Here is a 19225-nt window from a genome sequence, read left to right on the forward strand (position 1 = left end):
ACGATTATGGCTTTCTTCGTATCGACTGGGAGAGATCCTTGATGACTCAAAGTTGGGAGAATATCTCTGAGACTGGGTTCTATGGACATGTGATGCTTTGTTTGATGTCAGAGGAATAAAGAACGAAACAGAGCAGAGATAGTTAGAATATGTACCGTACAGAGAAGTATAATGAGGCAGATAAAGAGTTGGAAGAATTTACTAAGGACTGGATGGAGGAGTTTTAGAATTAGGTACAGTACCAAAAATTATGAAAAGTACAATCCAAATAAAAGCGAATGAGCATGTGGTGCTGTGCAGGAAGGTATAAAGAGGAAGTGAAAGGAAATGACATAGCTAAGGTACAGTACAGATTATGAGGGATGCGCAGAACTTTGTTACGGTGCATGTCCGTTAAGTTGTAAATAGGGTGTGGGCCTAGCTACAGCTATAGTATGGCATAGTATAGATAAACAAAGAGGGATGAGAAGAGTTATGGTGAAAATACCATTGGATGTAATGAGGTGCTATAGACGCAGAAGAGCTAGTGTTGGACAGTAGCACTAATGTATGTCTCTTATAGATGCATCGTTACCTAAGGTAAGTAACTTGTTCATATGAAAGAGACCATTAGTTATACGCTCCTTACCTTAGAATAGATACCCCAGCAATGCCAACTCCGTAGATGGGTCTGCAAATTAAGTTCATATCAGAAATTCCTGGAGAACAGTACGGCCGAAAAAAAAGTCTCTCTGGACTTGAATATCCACGAAGTAATATCTTGTGAACATGTGCAGTGATGCACACGTGGTTGACTGGCAGATGTAAATCAGCGGAACTCCACGTCCCAAAGCAGTAGAGGCTGCCGTCACCCTGGTGGAGTGGGCGCGCAGTCCTACTGGAGGTTCCTTTTCCGCCAAAGAATAGCACATTTTAATATATAGGAGAACCCACCAAGAGATGGTACGTTTGTGCACGGCCCAACCTTTCTTGGCGCCCACATAACCCACAAAGAGTTGATCGTCCACCAGGAAGGCTTTAGTCCGGTCACGGTCGAAGGACAGCGCACGTTTTGGGTCCAGACGGTGGAATCTCCCATCTTTGGAAGGGTGCGGAGGCGGGAAGAAGGTGGACAATGTGATGGTCTGACCTATGTGGAAGGATTAACCACTTTGGGCAGAAAAGAGTGCCTAGGGCGAAGGACCACTTTGTCTGTATGAACTGCAAGAAAAGGAGGCTGGGAGGACAGAGCCTGGAGCTCACTCATCCTGTGAGCAAAGGTGATGGCAAGCAGGAAAGCGGTCTTCAAAGTAAGACGACAAAGAGGACAATTATGTAGTGGCTCGAAGGGAGCACACAAGAAAAATAAGGACAACATTCACATCCCACTGGGGCATTAGGAAAGGAAGGAGATGAGTAATGCCCTTTAAAAATCTATTGACAACCAGGGACTTGAAAAGAGAAGGTGATCAGGAAGGTGAAGAAAGGGAGAGATGGCCAAAAGGTAGCTTTTAAGAGTGCCCAGAGCAGAGCCTTGCAGGGACAGATAGAATGAATAGGAGGACCTCTGAAAGAGGGGCGGAAAGGGGATCCATAGCCTTTGCTGTGCACCATGCCACAAATGTGTTCCATCTACAGGCGTATACCGTCTTAGTGGAGGGACGCCTGGCTGCCAAGATGACGCTACAGACTTCGGATGGAAGGTCGAAAGCTGTCAACTGTCGCCGCTCAATCTCCACGGAAGGAGGTGGAGGCTGGACAGGTTCGGGTGGAAGACCGTCCCCTGCTGCGACAGAAGATCCTCCCGAAGAGGCAGACTGATCGGAGGTTAAATGGCTATGCTCAAGATATAGGGGTACCAGAGTCTTTGTGCCCAGTCTGGGGCCACAAGAATGACTTGGGCCTGGTTATGCTTGATCTTCCGCAGTCTGGGTAGAAGTTGTACAGGCGGAAAGACGAACAGGAGGCCACAATTCCACTTGTGACTAACAGCGTCGTCGAGCGAGTGTCGCCTTGGAAACTCCAACATGCAGAATTGCGGACACTGCGCGTTCTCTTCGGTGGCAAACCGATCTAACCAAGGCTCTCCCCACTCCTGAAAAAGACCTTGTACCACCTCCGAGTGAAGATGCCATTCGTGATCCATCATGCAGCAGCAGCTAAGTTTGTCCGCCCTGGGGTTCAAAGACCCTGCCAGGTGCTGAACCACCAGGGATATGCCCTGATGTTCCAGCATGTCTAAAGGCGAAGAGCCTCTTGATATAGGGTCCATGACCCCACCCCTCCCAGTTTGTTGCAGTACCACATTGCAGTGGTGTTGTCTGTGAACACCTGCACTACTCTTCCCTGTTGACAAAAGGAAGGAATGCTTTCAGTGCAAGTCTGCTTGCCCGGAGCTCCAAAAGGTTGACGAGGAGCCCGGACTCTGCCAGAGACCAGAGACCCCTGATCTCTGCCTCTCCCATGTGGCAGCCCCATCCCGGGAGTGACACATCTGTCACCACTGAGAACTCTGGTTGGGGAAGGGAGAAGGATCTGACGCTGACCCAATCCTGGTTTGTGAGTTACCACTGCAATTGACATGCAGTCTCCTCCGAGACCTGGACTACATCAGAAAGATTTCCCTGATGCTGCACCCACTGGAACTTCAGGTCCCACTGAGGAGCCCATATCTGCGACCTGGCATGATCCACCAGCAGGATGCAAGAGGCCAGGGTTATTCTCACTGAAATCCGGTAGGAAGCTGAAACCTCGGTATAGAGCCTGAATATACTGGACTCGCTGCTCGGGAGGATAAGCCGGAAACTGCGGTGTATCAAGAACTGCTTTTAGGAAAAGGAGCTTCTGAGAAGGAATCAGGTGTGACTTAGGCACGTTGTTAGTGAACCCCAGTGAATGCAGGATGTCCGATGTAGTCCCGGAGGTGGGAGACAACAGCCTAGGGCAAGCCTGCCTTCAACAGCCAGTCGTCGAGATAGGGGAAGACTGGCACTCCTGATCTGCACAGATGAGCTGCGACCACCGCCAATACTTTTAAGAACACCAGAGGGGCGCTGGTAAGGCCAAAGGGGAGCACAGTAAACTGAAGGTGCGTGTGGCCTACCGTGAACCGTAGGTAATGCTTGTGGTCTGACAGGAGGGGGATGTGGAAATAGGCGTCCTACAAGTCAAACATTATCCTGGATGGTAGTGTTGGACTTGTAGGCCTTTGTCCTTCTTGGGTACCAGAAAGTAATGGAAATAGCAATCACAACCTACTTCTGGCACAAGGACCCTTTCGACAGCTCCCTTGGCCAAGAGAGCTGCAAATTCCTGGCAGAGAAGGGCCAAGTGATCCTCCGACATGTGATGGAAGGATGGTGGCATGGAGGAAGAGGTAGTCTCGAAGGGGAGGGAGTAGCCCCTTCGGACTATCCCACCAGTCCGATGTGATATTTTGCTAGTGGGGAGGTGACGGCAAATCCTACCGCCCACTGGCTTCTGGTGGCCGTGAAAGGTCAGACTAGGAGGGTTTGGAGGCTTCTGCAGGGGGGTATGGGTGGACTAGCCCGCCCGCTGGCCCCCAGACCCGCATCGCTAGTTCCCATGTCCGCGGCCACGCATTGCCTGGGTAGCTTGCATGGCCTTGTGGCTTGATTGGGTGGAACGTGGTTGGGCACCCCTTCTGTAGCCACGAAAGGCAGATTGCGTGAGGCGAGAGGTTGCCGCGAGGCCAAGCATCTGGCCGCAGCCTTAGAATCCCTGACGCGCTCGACTGCGGAGTTCACCTTATTACCAAACAGGGGACGGCCATCAAAGGGTATGTCCAGAAGGGTGGATTGGACCTCCCAGAGAAGCCAGACGTTCACAACCAGGCATAGCAGCCCTCCTTTCCTGGTATCCTCCTTTGCTCCCATTCCATATGGTGCTTCCTTCCTTCAGTTAGCAGTAGTCCGGCTCCTCAAGCTTTCAGCCCCGGGTGAGTTTCTATTGCCCACACTGTTGTGATTACCGCGACCGCGTGCATTCCTGCTTTAGTTAGCGCGGTCGCTCGTTTCATGCCCTCAGGCTTGTTTAGATAGGCACCGCTCCCGCTAGTCATTTTGTGGCTTAGCCTGTAGTGATGTTTTCTTATGCTCCGCGACCACGAGCATTTTCCTTTTCTGGCCACAGGGTTGTTTCATTAGCAACTGCCATGTCTGTTAGACATCTTGTTGCATTCTGGGAATTGTAGTTGTCCAGCTATTTTGAGTTATACGCGCGGTTCGCGTTTCATGCTTCCTTTCTGTTTTTGAGCAGCATTATAAGTTTTTTTTATCACACGTTTGGTGTGAAAGTTTTGTCGGACTCTAGTCTGTATTGGAGTTACTTTGTGATATATCTGCCTTCTCTGTGAAGTGTAATTCGAATTCCGACACGTGTTTTAGTCACCTTTCCCTTTCTCTTTGGTGTTCTGAAGCTGTATTTACCCTGTGCTATCTGCCTTGAATTCTGCTGTCAAATTGCTGCTCATGTGTTATTTTAACACCTGGAGATGTCCAGCTGGTAAGAAAGCGTGCGTTTTCCATAAATCTAGTTTCTCAGTTATTTGGGATTAATAGCAGTGACTGGAGGGTGGGTTCTGTACTAATCTTGTCCCTATTATTTTTCCCTGTAGGTACCTTTCGTCTTGGTCATTCCGAGGGAACCAGCTGGGGGATTTGAGGTCTCTGCCTTGTTGGCTTCTTATCCCCACATCTCCGAGAGTCCATTTGGGGGTTTAAGTGTTTCTTCTCTTTGCACCCATAGATGGGGTCTCGGAGTGTGGGGAATTCACGTCGCTCCTGGCCTGGAGATATATCACAGGTTAGTGGTATCAGCAACATAGGGAATGTGCCCTAGAAGACGAGGCTTGGACCACCAAGCTCTCGGGGGTCAGTGTTGGGAGAGGAAAAGTGGGTCGCTCGGGCCGGGTGGTGGCGCCGAGCAATCATCATGTCCACAGGAGCCCCTGTGCTGGCTTGGACCAAGTGCCCAGACGGACGTCAATGAGGGCCTCATTAAAAGGCAGCAGGGGCTCCAAAGAGGCAGCTGCCGGTTGAAGTACTTCTGTCAGGAGGTTAGTCCTGACTGCCACCGTAGGAAGCTCCAGGGCCAAGGCCTCAGACCGCCATACGCAACACCACTGCGTACGAAGCTCCCTCCTCCGTAGCCACAGTAGGGGTGGAGAGCATGGCAAGGTCTGGGGAGGTATCCAAACCACTGGCATAACCCAGTTCCTCTCGACAGTCCGGCTCTTCAAGCTGGTCAGTTAAAGGGTCTACAGACCCCTCCCAGTCCTCCTCACCCTCCGCTGGTTGCCACTCAGGGCGATAAGGAACGCCAGGAATGAACAGAGGTACAAACGTACCTACCGACATCGGTTCGGTGCCATGTCGAAGTCAGGGGTGAGGCTGGGGTCGACGCCGGTCGGCGGCACAACAGGCACCGAGGGCCTAGTCTCTGGAATCGGCGCTAGGGAAGGTACTGTGAGGTTGACCGGCGTCAATCCGGAACCAGGCCTGGATCCTCGGGGGCCCTCTAATGGCAGGGCCGGAGACACCTGACAATGCTGGACCACTCAGCGGCCTTTCACAATCGATCATTCCACCCTCATACGCACCCTGGAGTTTCGAGTAGGATTCACTAACAGGGTTCTTCACTGGCTCTTCTCCTACCTTTCCAGCTGACACCAGCTTGCTCATGTGCGCACCTCTGGGACACAAAAGATCCCGGTCATATGTGTAGTCCCCCAGGGTTCCATATGGTCTCCTGTCATCTTCAACCTTTACATAGGTCCGCTGGCTGGTCTACTCACAAATAGCATCAAGATTCAACAAATGCTGGCGATACACAAGTCTACTAGAAGGTCTCCTCCCCTTATGACATACGCCTCACACAATGCTTGCACATCAAGCAGACCTGGATGTCCACCCAAACAAGGAAGAATTCCTGCTATTTGCCAAAAACACCAAACCAGAATCAGTACAAACCTGGTTCAATGGCATGAACCTTGACAACTCCGAACCCCGACTTTAGCCAAATGCCAATTCACTTGGATTCACCCTGGACACAAACCTCACCTTCAAGGAAACAAAGACAGCCTTGTACCAGCTCTCTCAAAGAAAGTCTAACAATTTCTTCCAGAAAATAACTTCAGAACATCTACCAGACCTCCCATAAGAACCCCTAAGGGGCATCCTACATGCCATAGGAGATCTTAACGAAGGCCGGAATAAAGATGATCGCGTCCCCCTCATCCTGATGGAACTCCACAGGCTTCATGTGCCGCCTGGACCATCTTCAAAACCAGCTGCATATTTTCAGAACTATCCTGACCAGTACAACCACTTATTCTGCGGAGAAGCACACCGTCTTTGGTGGATCTCAAAGACACCGCAGGATACAGCACACCATCACACTGCAGACTATGAAGCATAAAAAATAAAATACAAGGCCATTTGCATCTCTGCACCCAGGATTTGGGGAACAGATCCCCTGGTCTATCAGGACTGCCCCAGAGCTGCTCAGTTAGGAAAGAGTGGAAGACTCACCACTACATCATCACAACGCATGAAGCATCCACAGCCCAGCTTCCTCTTCTATTACTTGTTAAATTCATGCTGGTCTTTGAGCATGTACAGCACTATATACAAGCAGAAGCAAAGGTGAGCTAATGTTGCGCATCTTCTGTAGCTTCTTTGGGACACTAGGGAAATACTGAAGAATAGGAAAAGAAACATCTTCTAGCATTCAAGAAAGGGACCAGACCAGAGTTTGGAAAGAAAAAGGTATTACTCTGGATATTCCAGGGCTGGAAAGAGTAATTAAGGCAAATACACAGTTAGAATTCACTCATGTTTACCTTAAGGGAGCCCAAAGCCTAGTACTTCATGTAATATAACATTGCATTTACAGATATGTGCCATTCTTTCTTGTTTCCCAACAGGATTCCACTACATTTCCAATCTGATTTCCAAAACCACATTTATTAGTTTTACCAACGAGCTATCTTTAATTGGATGCTATATAGCCTGAGTAGTACATCGACTCCTTCAAAGCGTCCGCAAGTGACAAGACTGCTCCATTCCATTACAAATATTAAGTGTTGTCACCTAAAGCTTATCAAGGAACTTGTCTTAAATTAGAAAAATACAGATTTTTCTTATTAATGGAGGATCTACCTGCACCTCTTTACATCTCAAATATACTCCACATGTATACCCCTCCATACTTCCCAGCCATCATTCTATGCACTGGTTGCCTCATACAATCTTGCACCCAATATGGAACTTGCAAATCAAATTTCAGTTCCTTTTAATTCAAGTAGAAGTATTCAATAGTCGAGAAAACGCATCTCATCCATTCCATTCTTCCCACACTCCAGCTGGCTCTCCTATAAAAGTAAAAGGCTCACCCGACCGTTCGCCTGCAACATGCACACATTGCGTCTGATTGATATGGGGCAGTCATCTATCTGCACTGAAATACAAGGTTAAAGTACGCAATCTGTTAATCCATAGCATTATTCTGAAAATCAACAAGGAGAGTACACCGAGGTATTCTATGTTCAATCGGCCATACAAATCAGACCACTGCATATCCACACATGCATTCTCCAATCCATCAAAAAACATCCTCAACTATTAATAAATTCTACTCATCAACTCCACTTGAAAGACATTCCCAGTGCACTTTCTCTCCGTTATTTGGGACAGTTTCACGAAGCTTTCTCTAGGAGCACTAATGACCTTCTCCCAACTTTCAGGGATAATGACAATCATACTAATAGGTAAAAAGTGTCCTGTTCAAGACTGCTAAAGACTGCCTCAATGTCCCAGAACCCACAGTCTCTGCTTCAGTAGACATATGCAACGCCAACAATCTCTTCAGCACCATGAAGATCAACAAAATGAGATTGAACGTCATTACCTCTTCCACAGCCCCCTCAATTCCACACTATTCCCATTGCCTCACCACCAAACACTCCTCCTTCAATCCAGGCTAGCACATGCATCTCTCTCATGAAGTCTCGTAAGGCAACAGGTATGAAGAGGGAATGTATGACGCGATCTCGCGGTCATAGATATCACGCGCATTTACATCCCAGCTTTTAAATCGCAACGGCGATGACATCGGCAACTTAAACATTGCGCGTTGTTGCACCGCTAAAGCGGCCTTTTAATTGGATCGCGTGTTACATCGCCGACATTACATCGAGCGACATAACCACGCACTAGCAACACCATCATGGTTTTTAACATTTATGCAATTATTTGTTTGTTTATTAGTTTTTTTTGTCCCATGATGCTTCATAACATCAGCAATGCAGTGCAACATCAGAAAAAAGTGTTGTGGGCCGGAGAATAAAGTGCATAATGTAATCACATCAGGCTTAGCGAGTGTGATGAGAGCGGCCTTCTGAATAAAGTGCAAATACAGTTGCAGGTCAATGAGACAAAGAAAGGCCAAACACTAAAGACATTTGCAAATTGGGAGGACAGGCTTATGTTTCAAACATAAAACAGAAACTTACGAGAATTGAAGAAACCTTTCCATTCATTCCCCCCACCCATCCATCCACCATTCATCCGTCCATTCATCCATCCCCCTCCATGTGTCAGGCGGTCCGCCATCATCCATCCATCCATCCATCCATCCATCCATCCACCCAAGGTGGTCCGCCATCATCCATTCATTCATCCATCCATCCATGAACCCACCTACCCAGCACCCATCCATTCATCCATCCCCCTCCATGTGTCAGGCGGTCCGCCATCATCCATTCATCCATCCATCCATCCACCCACCCAAGGCGGTCCGCCATCATCCATCCATCTACCCACCCAGCAACCATACATGCATCCATCCATCCATCTGCCAGCACCCATCCATGCATTGAAGAATTTTCTGTTTTAAAAAAGCAACGGTTTGCATGTTTGCGTTTGTTTTGCGTGATGGAAAAGCCCATTTCTGAATGCCACATTAACATCGCATGCCTTCCATTAAGCAACTGTTTCCATTTTTAGCACCCACACCCCCCACCCAGCACCCATCCATGCATCCACCCATATACCCATCAATCCATCCATCCATCCATCCCCCAGCACCCATACATGCATCCATCCATCCGCCAGCACTCATCCATGCATTGAAGAATTTTCTGTTTTAAAAAAGCAACTGTTTGCATGTTTGCATTTGTTTAGCGTTATGGAAAAGCCAGTTTCTGAATGCCACCTTAACATCGCATGCGTTGTAATTGCATGCGTTGTAATTGCATGCGATGTTAATGGCCTCGCGCGGTCGTAGCATGCATAGTAATAGCATGCGATGTGAACGACCATGCGATGTCAAAGTCGCAGTGCTTGACCCCGATGTGTTGGGTGTTTCCCATGAAGAGGACACTATTATACTTCTATCATCAAATCACACCAATAAGATGTTCTCAAATCTTCACATTATGAATGCCTCCGCAAGCAAGGAACGCTGCCAGTAGCCCTTAAGTTGTCCTGCTAAAGAAACAATGCCTGCACCCAGACAAAATCTCCAACCTTAGACCTGTCACCCACCTTCTACTCACAGAAAATCATTCAAATAGCAGTTGCCACCCAGCTACAGATCAGCAAGGATAACCGTCTACAGGAAAACTAATCAGGCATCAGACCACACGCAGCACTAAGACATCCATACACCAACTAGTCCATTATAAACTTCGGTTTCCTGGTCCTGTTTGCCCTCTACACCTGAAAAACATGGATGGAATATTTAGGCATTATCTTGAAATGGTTTGCATCCTACCTCACCAACCAGTATTATCTTGTGTAACGTAGGTTCCACAAGAGCCCAGACTCTTCCAGGCTTTGTGAAAATGAAATGAAATACCAGCATTTGAAAAGCGCACAGCTACCTCCGGAGACGTGTCCCGGCGCTGGGGTCCATCAGGAAGATTAAGCAAGCTATTGCCAAGAGTCACAAGGTGCTGGACTAACCTGCCACCGGCGATCGTAGTCAGCCCCAGTGTTCCGGAGTCAGCCGCCCTGGCCGCTGCACCACATCTCTTCTCCTCTCATCTTTAACCTCTACAGGGAACCTTTGCATCCAGTCTTGCAGAGCGAAGCTTCAAGATTCATCAATAACCAGAGGATACCCAACTCAATCTAAACAGGTCTTCACCTTTCAACATACAAAGACTCCAATCCCGCCTCAAGCTCATCCAATCTTGGATGTGAACTAAAGGTCTCGAAAAATCCACTCGACCGCTCACATATGCAAGCTAAATTTAACGAGGTCGAGCTGTTTTTAGGTCCTACATGCCTTTTCTGGCGAGTAGGAAGACCAACTAACTTTTGTCCTCGGTCTGTAAAAACGGAGCAAATGTGACAAGATAACCAGATTTAAAGGCATTTTTATTGCTCACAAAGTTAATAAGCAATAAAGATGCCTTTAAATCTTGTTATCTTGTCACATTTGCTGCACTTTCAGAGACAGAGGTCAAGTAGGTTGCAGTTAGGTCGAGGACATTTTTCAAGTGACTAGTCCTGCAGGACTAGTACCATTTTTTAGATTTTTCGAGCCCTGCACTAACTTCCTGAGGCTAAACCTCAGAAAGGCTGAATTCCCCCAGTTTGCCAATAGCACCAATCAACCCCAATTTACCAGCCCTTCCCGACTATGTCAGAAGACACACCAGTGCACCTCCGAAATAGTCTCTTTGATCCCTTAGCTTATTTAGCATTTCATCTGTAATCCATATCCTTGGTCAAACAGTCAATTTCATCACACCAGACGTTGTAAAGAATTCAAGTCTTTATTTATCAAACTTTATGGTCCACAGCCGACGCGCGTTTCGCCCCCTTTGGGCTTTTTCAAGGCTGTCAATCATACATGTAACAAGAAAAGAAAGGTACATATGCTAAGATCTATGTGTTCGCTTAAGAGTCTGCCTTGTTGGTGTGTGGTTTGATGTTATCAAACTTTCTAGCGAACGTGTAGACTCTCCCATTGCGGTAGTCACGCTCATCTCTTTATCTTTTGGGATTTCTTTTCTCGCAAGTACATTTGATGTTTGTGTAACTCATCCTTTAAAATAGCCCAATTGCGATCTGCTACTTCAGGTAGATTGATGTCCTGTATTTCTTTTTCTAAATTGGCTATTTCTATGAATAGTTTCTCCCTTTTAAGTTCTGCATCCCTTATCAGTATTGTCCATCATTCCCAATGAGGACTGTAATAGTAGTTTCTCCCACTCTTTTAGATGTCCCTTGTCCAAGTCCTCAAAAGAAGGGAAGATTAATACACGCAGACCTCTAGGTACTTGTTCTTTAGCAATGTATTTGCGTAGAACTGTTGCGTCCCACCAACGAGAGAGTTCTTGTTTTTTCACTCGTTCTAATCTGATAAATTTTTGACGCAAGCCTTCATTTATGGTTGTCCTAGGGGTGGTATTACTTTTGCTGGGGTTTGTGTTGAATAAATCCTCCAATAGAGCATCCCTATTGTCATCAAAGGTGGCCATTACTTCAATAACAAATAGTACAACTTATGTGATTCTTTTAACGGTTTTATACTATAGGGCCATTGATGAATATACAACAAACTCACATGGTGAATTTTTAAGATGGTCATTACGTCAAGCATGTTACATGACTAAGATGTAAAAGATGGAGTATTTAGTGCTTATGTGCTTAAGCGAACACATAGATCTTAGCATATGTACCTTTCTTTTCTTGTTACATGTATGATTGACAGCCTTGAAAAAGCCCAAAGGGGGCGAAACGCGCGTCGGCTGTGGACCATAAAGTTTGAAAAATAAAGACTTGAATTCTTTACAACGTCTGGTGTGATGAAATTGACTGTTTGACCAAGGATATGGATTACAGATGAAACGCTAAATAAGCTAAGGGATCAAAGAGACTATTTTGGAGGAGCACTGGTGTGTCTTCTAATATTGCAAGGACTTCCATTCTGAATGAACTTTGGGAAGGGGGTCGTGGTTTGATGCCCGAGGTGGATGTGCATCTAACGCCAAGTAGCACTCCATATTGTTCAGTGTGCCTAGTGTATTTTGTTTTGATATATGACTATTGAGAACTAAGGTTGATGTGCAAATCAAAATAGCAAATCCACCATTCTTTAGGTCCTTCCCGACTATGTTGTAGCTCACTATGCAACAGTGATTCAACCTGGAAAGAAGCCTCTCATTCAAGCAACATGCCACCAAGAAGGCTAGGACTGCTTTGTTACACTCTCCCTCTTGAAAAGGAGAAACTGTTTCTCCTAGGAGATAACTTCATAACAACTGTACAGTCCTTAGTCCTCTCCCATCTGGATGGAGGCATGTCTTGTTCAGCAGTCTCCCAAGTATCACCCAAGCACCCCTGAAAGGTATCCTTCACGAAGCAGCACAACGCATCTAGGGCTTGAAGAAATTGGACCATGTTGCATCAACCTTAAAAGACCTGCACAGGCTAGAGTTTGAACCAAGATCATTTTCAAAACTAGCTGTCCTCCGCACCAAGACCGCAGCTTACTTGACTAACAAACTAGACACATCTAGGGGACAAAGCAAGACCAGGAGTCTGGATATTGACAGACTGGAGACACAACATTTCAATAAAGGAAAATCCAGAAAGCAGGCCTTCTCCGTTCATGCTCTGAGAATCTGGAATAGAATCCTGTTCTACATCAGATCAGCACTGACTCTTCCACAATTCAGAAACAGCTGAAGACCGACCTGCTCAGGGAGCACCAAATATGACCTTCAACCAATGACTATCTTCTCAAGTCTCAGGCCCCTGTTCAGTGCGCTTTTACTTTCGAGCTAGCTTTGCGGTTTACAAATACCAACATACATTAATCTTACTATTTCTCCAAATTTATACAGGCGTAACAACATAGTTTTCAACTACCTGTTTGGTAGAATCATATTTAGATTGTTACCAAGAAGGTCAGTGTCATCTATAAACTTTGTACGACTTCCTATAAAACCTCCAACCTGATTCTTAACACTACCCTTGTGTAAAGTCTCAACTAACACTTGTATACAACCTCCCATCCTTATGATATCCATTATTGTTTCGATTACAGTACCCATCTAGTACTGACCGAAATCCAATACTTAGCCCATTACACACTTTAATTTTGTGTTGGACTCTGCATCCAGGTACTACAGCTTTCTTTGTGAGCTTTTTTAATGGCTGTACCTCTACTGCACTTTTCCTCTAATAATTTATTAACTCTTTAAACTTCTCTACCTTTAAGACCACTATTTCCATTATTACATTTTCATACATATATAATTATAACTATTTAGTATAAACAACTCATCGCATCGTCCTCTGAAGGTACTGAGGCCAAGCATACTCATTTGGATTTGAAGCTGTGACCATCAATTTCCTCACACACAAACATGTGCCTACCTGACATATTTGTTCATAATGCTAGAATACTCTGTTTCTTCCCTTTTGTGAAACCAATTCAATTGTTTCCATGTCCCAGATCACTCTTCAGTAGCCACTTTAACATATCTTTTTCCATCGAACTGAACTTCAAGTTTATCAATTATGGATCCTCCAATTTTAACCACTAGAAAATAACCACTCAGAAGGATACTTAACCTTAATCAAATGCAATCTTCCCATCTTATCTACTGACCCTACAATGAGATCATTATAAAAACAAAGTATTCATAGTTGTGCATTTTTCTACTCCTATACCAGAACTATTGTTTCTTATGCTTACTTTATATGTAGGTCCGATCAAAACCACAGACCAATCATGAAATATCAACGCCCCTTTACATGCATTGTGCTTGACCACCTCCCACATCTTGCATGGATTAGTGTCTCATAACCACAAATGTACATTTTCCATGATATGTGTCACTGCAGCCTGAACTGCAATTAAACACTTGATTATTCTTCCCGGCCGTTAGTTTCTCACGTCCTCCATTTCAAAGATGTCATCCTTTGGATAACTACATCGCTTTCTCACCTACACTTGTGTACTGCACCTACACGTCAAAATGCCAGCAGCCCCCAGTATTGTGATCCTTTAACAATGACATTTTTATTTATCACACAGAGTCTACAATTCTTAGATTCTGAGCACATTCTGATGTCTCAGCCGCTACATACCAAACACTTTGCCCACAAACCCACAGATAATGCCGCACTATTTAAAATTTTAAACGGAAAGTGCCTTGATGGACTTACCCACCATCATATGTTAACAGGGTGCAGCCTCACTGCATACCTTTGACAATAAATCCTTTATCTGTAGGAACACTTGATAATTGGACATCCCGGTTTCTAGTGTTTGGACTTAAAATAATTTGTATCTACAATATTTGACCAAATAATGCCAGAACCCACAATCCGCAACAGGTACCGCCTCAACATGCTTTGTGATGGTATTGAGCCATCTAACATTTAGAAGGCTGGAAAGTGAGGAGTGCTTGGTGGGCATCAAGCAGCTAAAGTGCCACAAACTGTTTTTTCACTGATTACTGTAATCTTACCTTTGCAACGGCTTTCTTTATGCATCATTACCCAATGTATTGTAAAATGTCTGGTCCTGCCACCAGGAAGGGCAAGCAAAAGAACCCCCGCCAGGCAAATGCAGCACTTTTCACCAGTACCAAGCATAAATTCCTTGCCCATACCTGTGTCCTAAATGTTAACACGTTGACTCCAGGTTGCAGTGCGACATTGCTACATTTTAAGGTGTTGGCGCCCTCTTCCAGTGACACTCCAGATGGCAGGTCCAAAGAGGAGTTGCTCTCCTGGTGTCGCAGCAGCATGTGGGCGTTCCTACAGATAATCCCGGTCGTGTTGAGAGAGCTGTCCGAAGGGCTTTTCTCGTACATCTCGTACAGCTCTATCGTAGGCACATTGTTCTGGGAAGAGGGGAAGACCGACATCTCACTTGGGAAACTGATGATGCCATTGGAGGTCTTGTGCTTGGTTAGCCACTCGGCTGTTTTGCGGTAGCTGTTCTTCTCAATGCTGAAGTGAACCAAGATGCAGACACTGTCCACCTGCACTGCAACGGGCATGTGGCTCTGCAAAGTCAACTCCAGAGACAGCCACCCTCCAACATGCACCACAGCATTTGGGGGGTCAAAATGTAAATTCTTCAACTGTGCAAATGAGTTCAAGGAAAGGATCACTTTAGAACCTGAAAAAGAGCATATGAGAAACAGTTTCAAATAAAATGTGATGACAAGAGTGGAGTCACTCAGACAAGCCCCAGTTGCAGTACATTACTGAACTATTCATTCAAGGAAGAAACTAACCTCTCACACTACCCAAACGTATTCCACTCTGGAACCCAAGCCGCTCCGATTGCCACATGGGAGGATATTAAAAGTACAGTTAATTCCTAATGGAGCAGGGTCACTCTTATTACGCACCTCTGCCTTTGTTACTGGTTATCTGCCTACTCTTCTACAGAGATCTGAGAACCCAATGCGAGTGCGGTGCATTGCTGCCCTCCTATCAGAGACAGGTCCCTCATCATCATCCCTCTCTTCTCACAGGCTCCATTCAATTCCAGGGCTATCGCACCTCCAATATGAACTACGGCAACACTCCGCTTCAGCTCTTGAGCTCTACCAGACATAATCTGCTCCTTTAATCTCAACTTTTACAACTAAGCCAATGACATACGAATTAGTCTTGAGCTTAAAAATCCACCCAACCTGGACACATGCTCGATTGGCTCATGCCTCCCAGGGGCCAAGTAATGGATGATACTGAACCACCCCGTGGGACAAGTCAATCAAATATCACCCATCAACAACAATAATATTAAACTTTAATCAGCATAAAAATATAGCCACAAAAGAGGCAGTGTAAAAAGAAACATACAAATGTGTGCGTTCGCTACAAAACAACTCATTGTACAAAATTAGCAAACCAAGAGTCCATTAAATCTTTATCAGGGCTGATTTCTTAGGTTCCCTAAACTACCTGAAAACATTTGTTATGATAAAACAGGATCAATCCTAGCCTAGTCAACATTTATTAAACAGGACACAACAACACAGATAATCCAGAAAATCACCGTCAGTTCATTACATTTATAGCAGCATAACAATGCGCAAAACTCGCAAGTACTCTAGTGGCCTTCAGTCGCCTCAAGTATTTCTTATCCTTAAAGCAGATATCAAAAATGTAAAACACAAAAAAGTGAAACATCAGGTGCGCGCTGTAAAAACAATAGGGCAACATGAGCCTGCCTAAATCTAAGATCTTTTAAAAGCCCATTAAGGAACACTTGTCTGGGGTGTGAGTCATATTTACAAAGGAAGACAAACTGAAGTGTGTCCTGTGGAGACCTATTGTCGCAGCCACATGGACCTCTGTCTTCTATATATAAGGCAAAACATGGGGGTGAAGCCAGTAAATGTTGAAATAGTTTCAATCTTAAACCAGTGATTACAAATCTGTCTTGTGCAATTATTAGAAGAGATAGATAGGGTTCTACACCCTGTACCGATTTTACTCAAATCTGTGCTCGGACCGTGGGTTTCCTGAGCTCCTTGTCCTCTCGGTGTGCCGTGACGTGTGTAAGAAACAATCCTTTGCTAATAGCCCTGTCTTGGCATTTTTTCTTATCATGACTAGTAAACAAATCTTCTCTTCCTAATGTGGTGAAGGTATCCTTAACATATTTTAGCCATGGGATTTTTAGCGCATGATCAAGGGAGAGGCAGTCCTGGATTACTAATCTGTTAAAACCGGCCTCCTCATTGGACCCGATCTTCACCCAGCAGAGCAGGCGTTTGAAAGTCACCATATCCGTAACCTACTTAAACCCCTATTCCTCATGTAGCTAGTACGAAGGAGTACTCGCATGGACTTTCAGAATCCTTCTAAAATACGGGTTTTCTGCAGTTTGCAAGTTATTGGCCACCATGTACCCCATACCTCGCTGCCATATAAAGCTTTAGAAATACAAAAAGAGTTATATAGCTTAAAAATTGTCCCCGCTGACCAAGTACCCAATCTGTGAGCATGAATTGCGATTGCTCCCATTGACCTAGTCGTTTCTAAAAACTCCTCTAATAAATATTTAAAAACGTTTCTCATCAAATAAAATGCCCAGGCAACAAAAGGCCAGAACGTCCGCTAAACTATGTGTGCCTAATTTATAGGTCTTAGGCCTCCTACTCTGTGTGCCAATATCCATAATATAGGATTTGGTTATGTTTGGTGACAAATCCATCTTATTCATAAAAGACACACACCCATCAAGTACAAGCTGCAAGCCCTTCGGGGAACGTGCAAGACGAAAACCGGTCTTGTGTATTTCCGGGGAGCATCAGCCAGTAGGGCCATCAGGGGGTAATCTAGATTTTTAATATATAATGTAAATAACAAAGGTGCTAATATACATCCCTGTCAGACCCCACTTGAGCATTTAAAATGATCTGTAGTATTCCCATCCTGTGTGTATCTAATTACAGCAGTGGTGTTAAAATGTAGGGTCATTAAAAAATTGGTTATCGCCGGGTCAACCCCAAGGTCCCCAAGCTGTTTCCCGGGTTTACAACAGTTCACTCAGTCAAAGGCAGCGGTGCGATCCATGAAGCCCAGAAACAGCGCCCCAGGTTTGGCTAGTGTATTTCGTAATTAGAAGGTAAAGATTGAGACACTGACCTGTGGTGGATTTACCAACACGGAACCCATATTGTACCTCCGATATTATTTGATTGGAGTCCGCCCATACGGACAGGCTGTTAAGTAAGACCTGACCCAAGACTTTCACTGTAACATTAATGAGGGATATGGGACGATAACAATGTGGACTGTCCTGATCTCCTTTCTTAAAGATCGGTGCAATGGTGGCAGTAGACCATGACGCAGGCATTACTGGTGCTGCTGCTGCGTTTAAAAGCCTAACTAGGAGTGGAGTCCATACCTCTGTATTGTAACAGAAAAGGTCGGGAGGGATCCCATCGAGTCCCGGTGCCTTGTTCTTGGACAGTCCCTCAATTCCCAATCCAACCTCATCCAGAGTTAAGGTAATGGTTTCAGATCTATGCTGAAAATGTAGTTCCCGTGAGGGTTGACTATAAACTGCCTCAAATTGAGCCCGTCATTGCTCTGGCAAAATATTAGGAATTCGCCCTGGTATATCTGGCTCTGTAAAACAGGCGTTATTAATAACCCTCCAAAAGCACGTACAGACCTTTTGCTCACTTTTTTTTTTTGGATGTTCTTATATAGCGCTCGATCACCGGGGAGGTATCTCGGCGCTTGCCTTGGGAACCCGTCCTGGCTTTTTCCCTGTGAGATAGCCCCTACAGGGCATCCCCAAGGTGAAAGCCAGGCATCCCGCCGCGGGGGGGCGTTGTGGAGATTAAGCAAGCTATTGCCCAGAGTTGCAGAGTGTGAACCCATGATTCGAGTAGGCACCGTAGCGAGAATTATCGAGTCCGTGGACATTTGAGCTCAAAACCCTGCCGCGTCGGGAATTGAACCCTGGTCCCGGGTCTGACCTCTGCTTCAGGGTCTGCCTGCTCTAACCAGTGAGCCACACTTCTCCACATGCCTCTGCCAGATCCTCCCCGGCACTTTTTTTGCAGTGAGAGCTTCCGCCCCTTGACCACCCACTTGTAATCGCTGCAATAGGCCACCAGCCAGTATCTCTCAGGGACTGTTTTAGGGCCTTCTTGAGATCTCCAAGGGCCTGTGAACAGTCCCCATCAATGCATCTTGGGACGTCTGCACAGAAGACTCAGAACTGGTAACAAACCATCAACTACTTGTGTGAAAGTGATAAATGCCCGAATAGTTTCTTCCCCCTGAGCTTGCGGGTCTAGACAGGTCAGGGTCTCCGGCTTGCTTATGCTAAACAAAGATTTATTAAAAGCAGTAGTATGGACTTGTGACCACCTTTAACGCCTTCCTTGATCAGTAGCAGAGATCCTAAAACAATCTATTTTTCTAAATTGGTTTGGGATTTTTCTTGTGTTGTGTTTTCACTTTATTACAGTTTGTGCGCTGCACAAAATACCCGACACATTGCCTGTAAATTAAGCGTGACTGCGTTTGTGCCAAGCTACCAGAGGGTTAAGCAGAGGTTGATTAAGTGAGTTTTAGACAAGGATTATGGTTGTTGCTTGAGAAGGTTTACATCCCACTCAACCAATAGCCCTCTTTCCAACAGTCAGTTTTAAATATAACTGTATTTAACTTAAAAATGTAAATACAGAATATGCGACAGGTTAGATAAGTATGTT

The 19225-nt window shown here is 45.5% G+C and overlaps 1 protein-coding gene across 2 annotated transcripts in view; it reads right to left on the minus strand.

Moving 5' to 3' along the window:
- TRAPPC10 (trafficking protein particle complex subunit 10) overlaps positions 1–19225 on the minus strand; it is a 319990-nt gene that overhangs the window by 12243 nt on the left and 288522 nt on the right. For both annotated transcript variants that reach the window (XM_086935878.1, XM_086935877.1), the window contains one exon: positions 14639–15153. In XM_086935878.1, the coding sequence (XP_086792004.1) occupies positions 14639–15153 (515 nt within the window). The remainder of the gene's footprint in view (positions 1–14638; positions 15154–19225) is intronic.

Source organism: Lissotriton vulgaris, chromosome 8 (genome assembly GCF_964263255.1).
Source record: "Lissotriton vulgaris chromosome 8, aLisVul1.2, whole genome shotgun sequence".
Taxonomy (NCBI): domain Eukaryota; kingdom Metazoa; phylum Chordata; class Amphibia; order Caudata; family Salamandridae; genus Lissotriton; species Lissotriton vulgaris.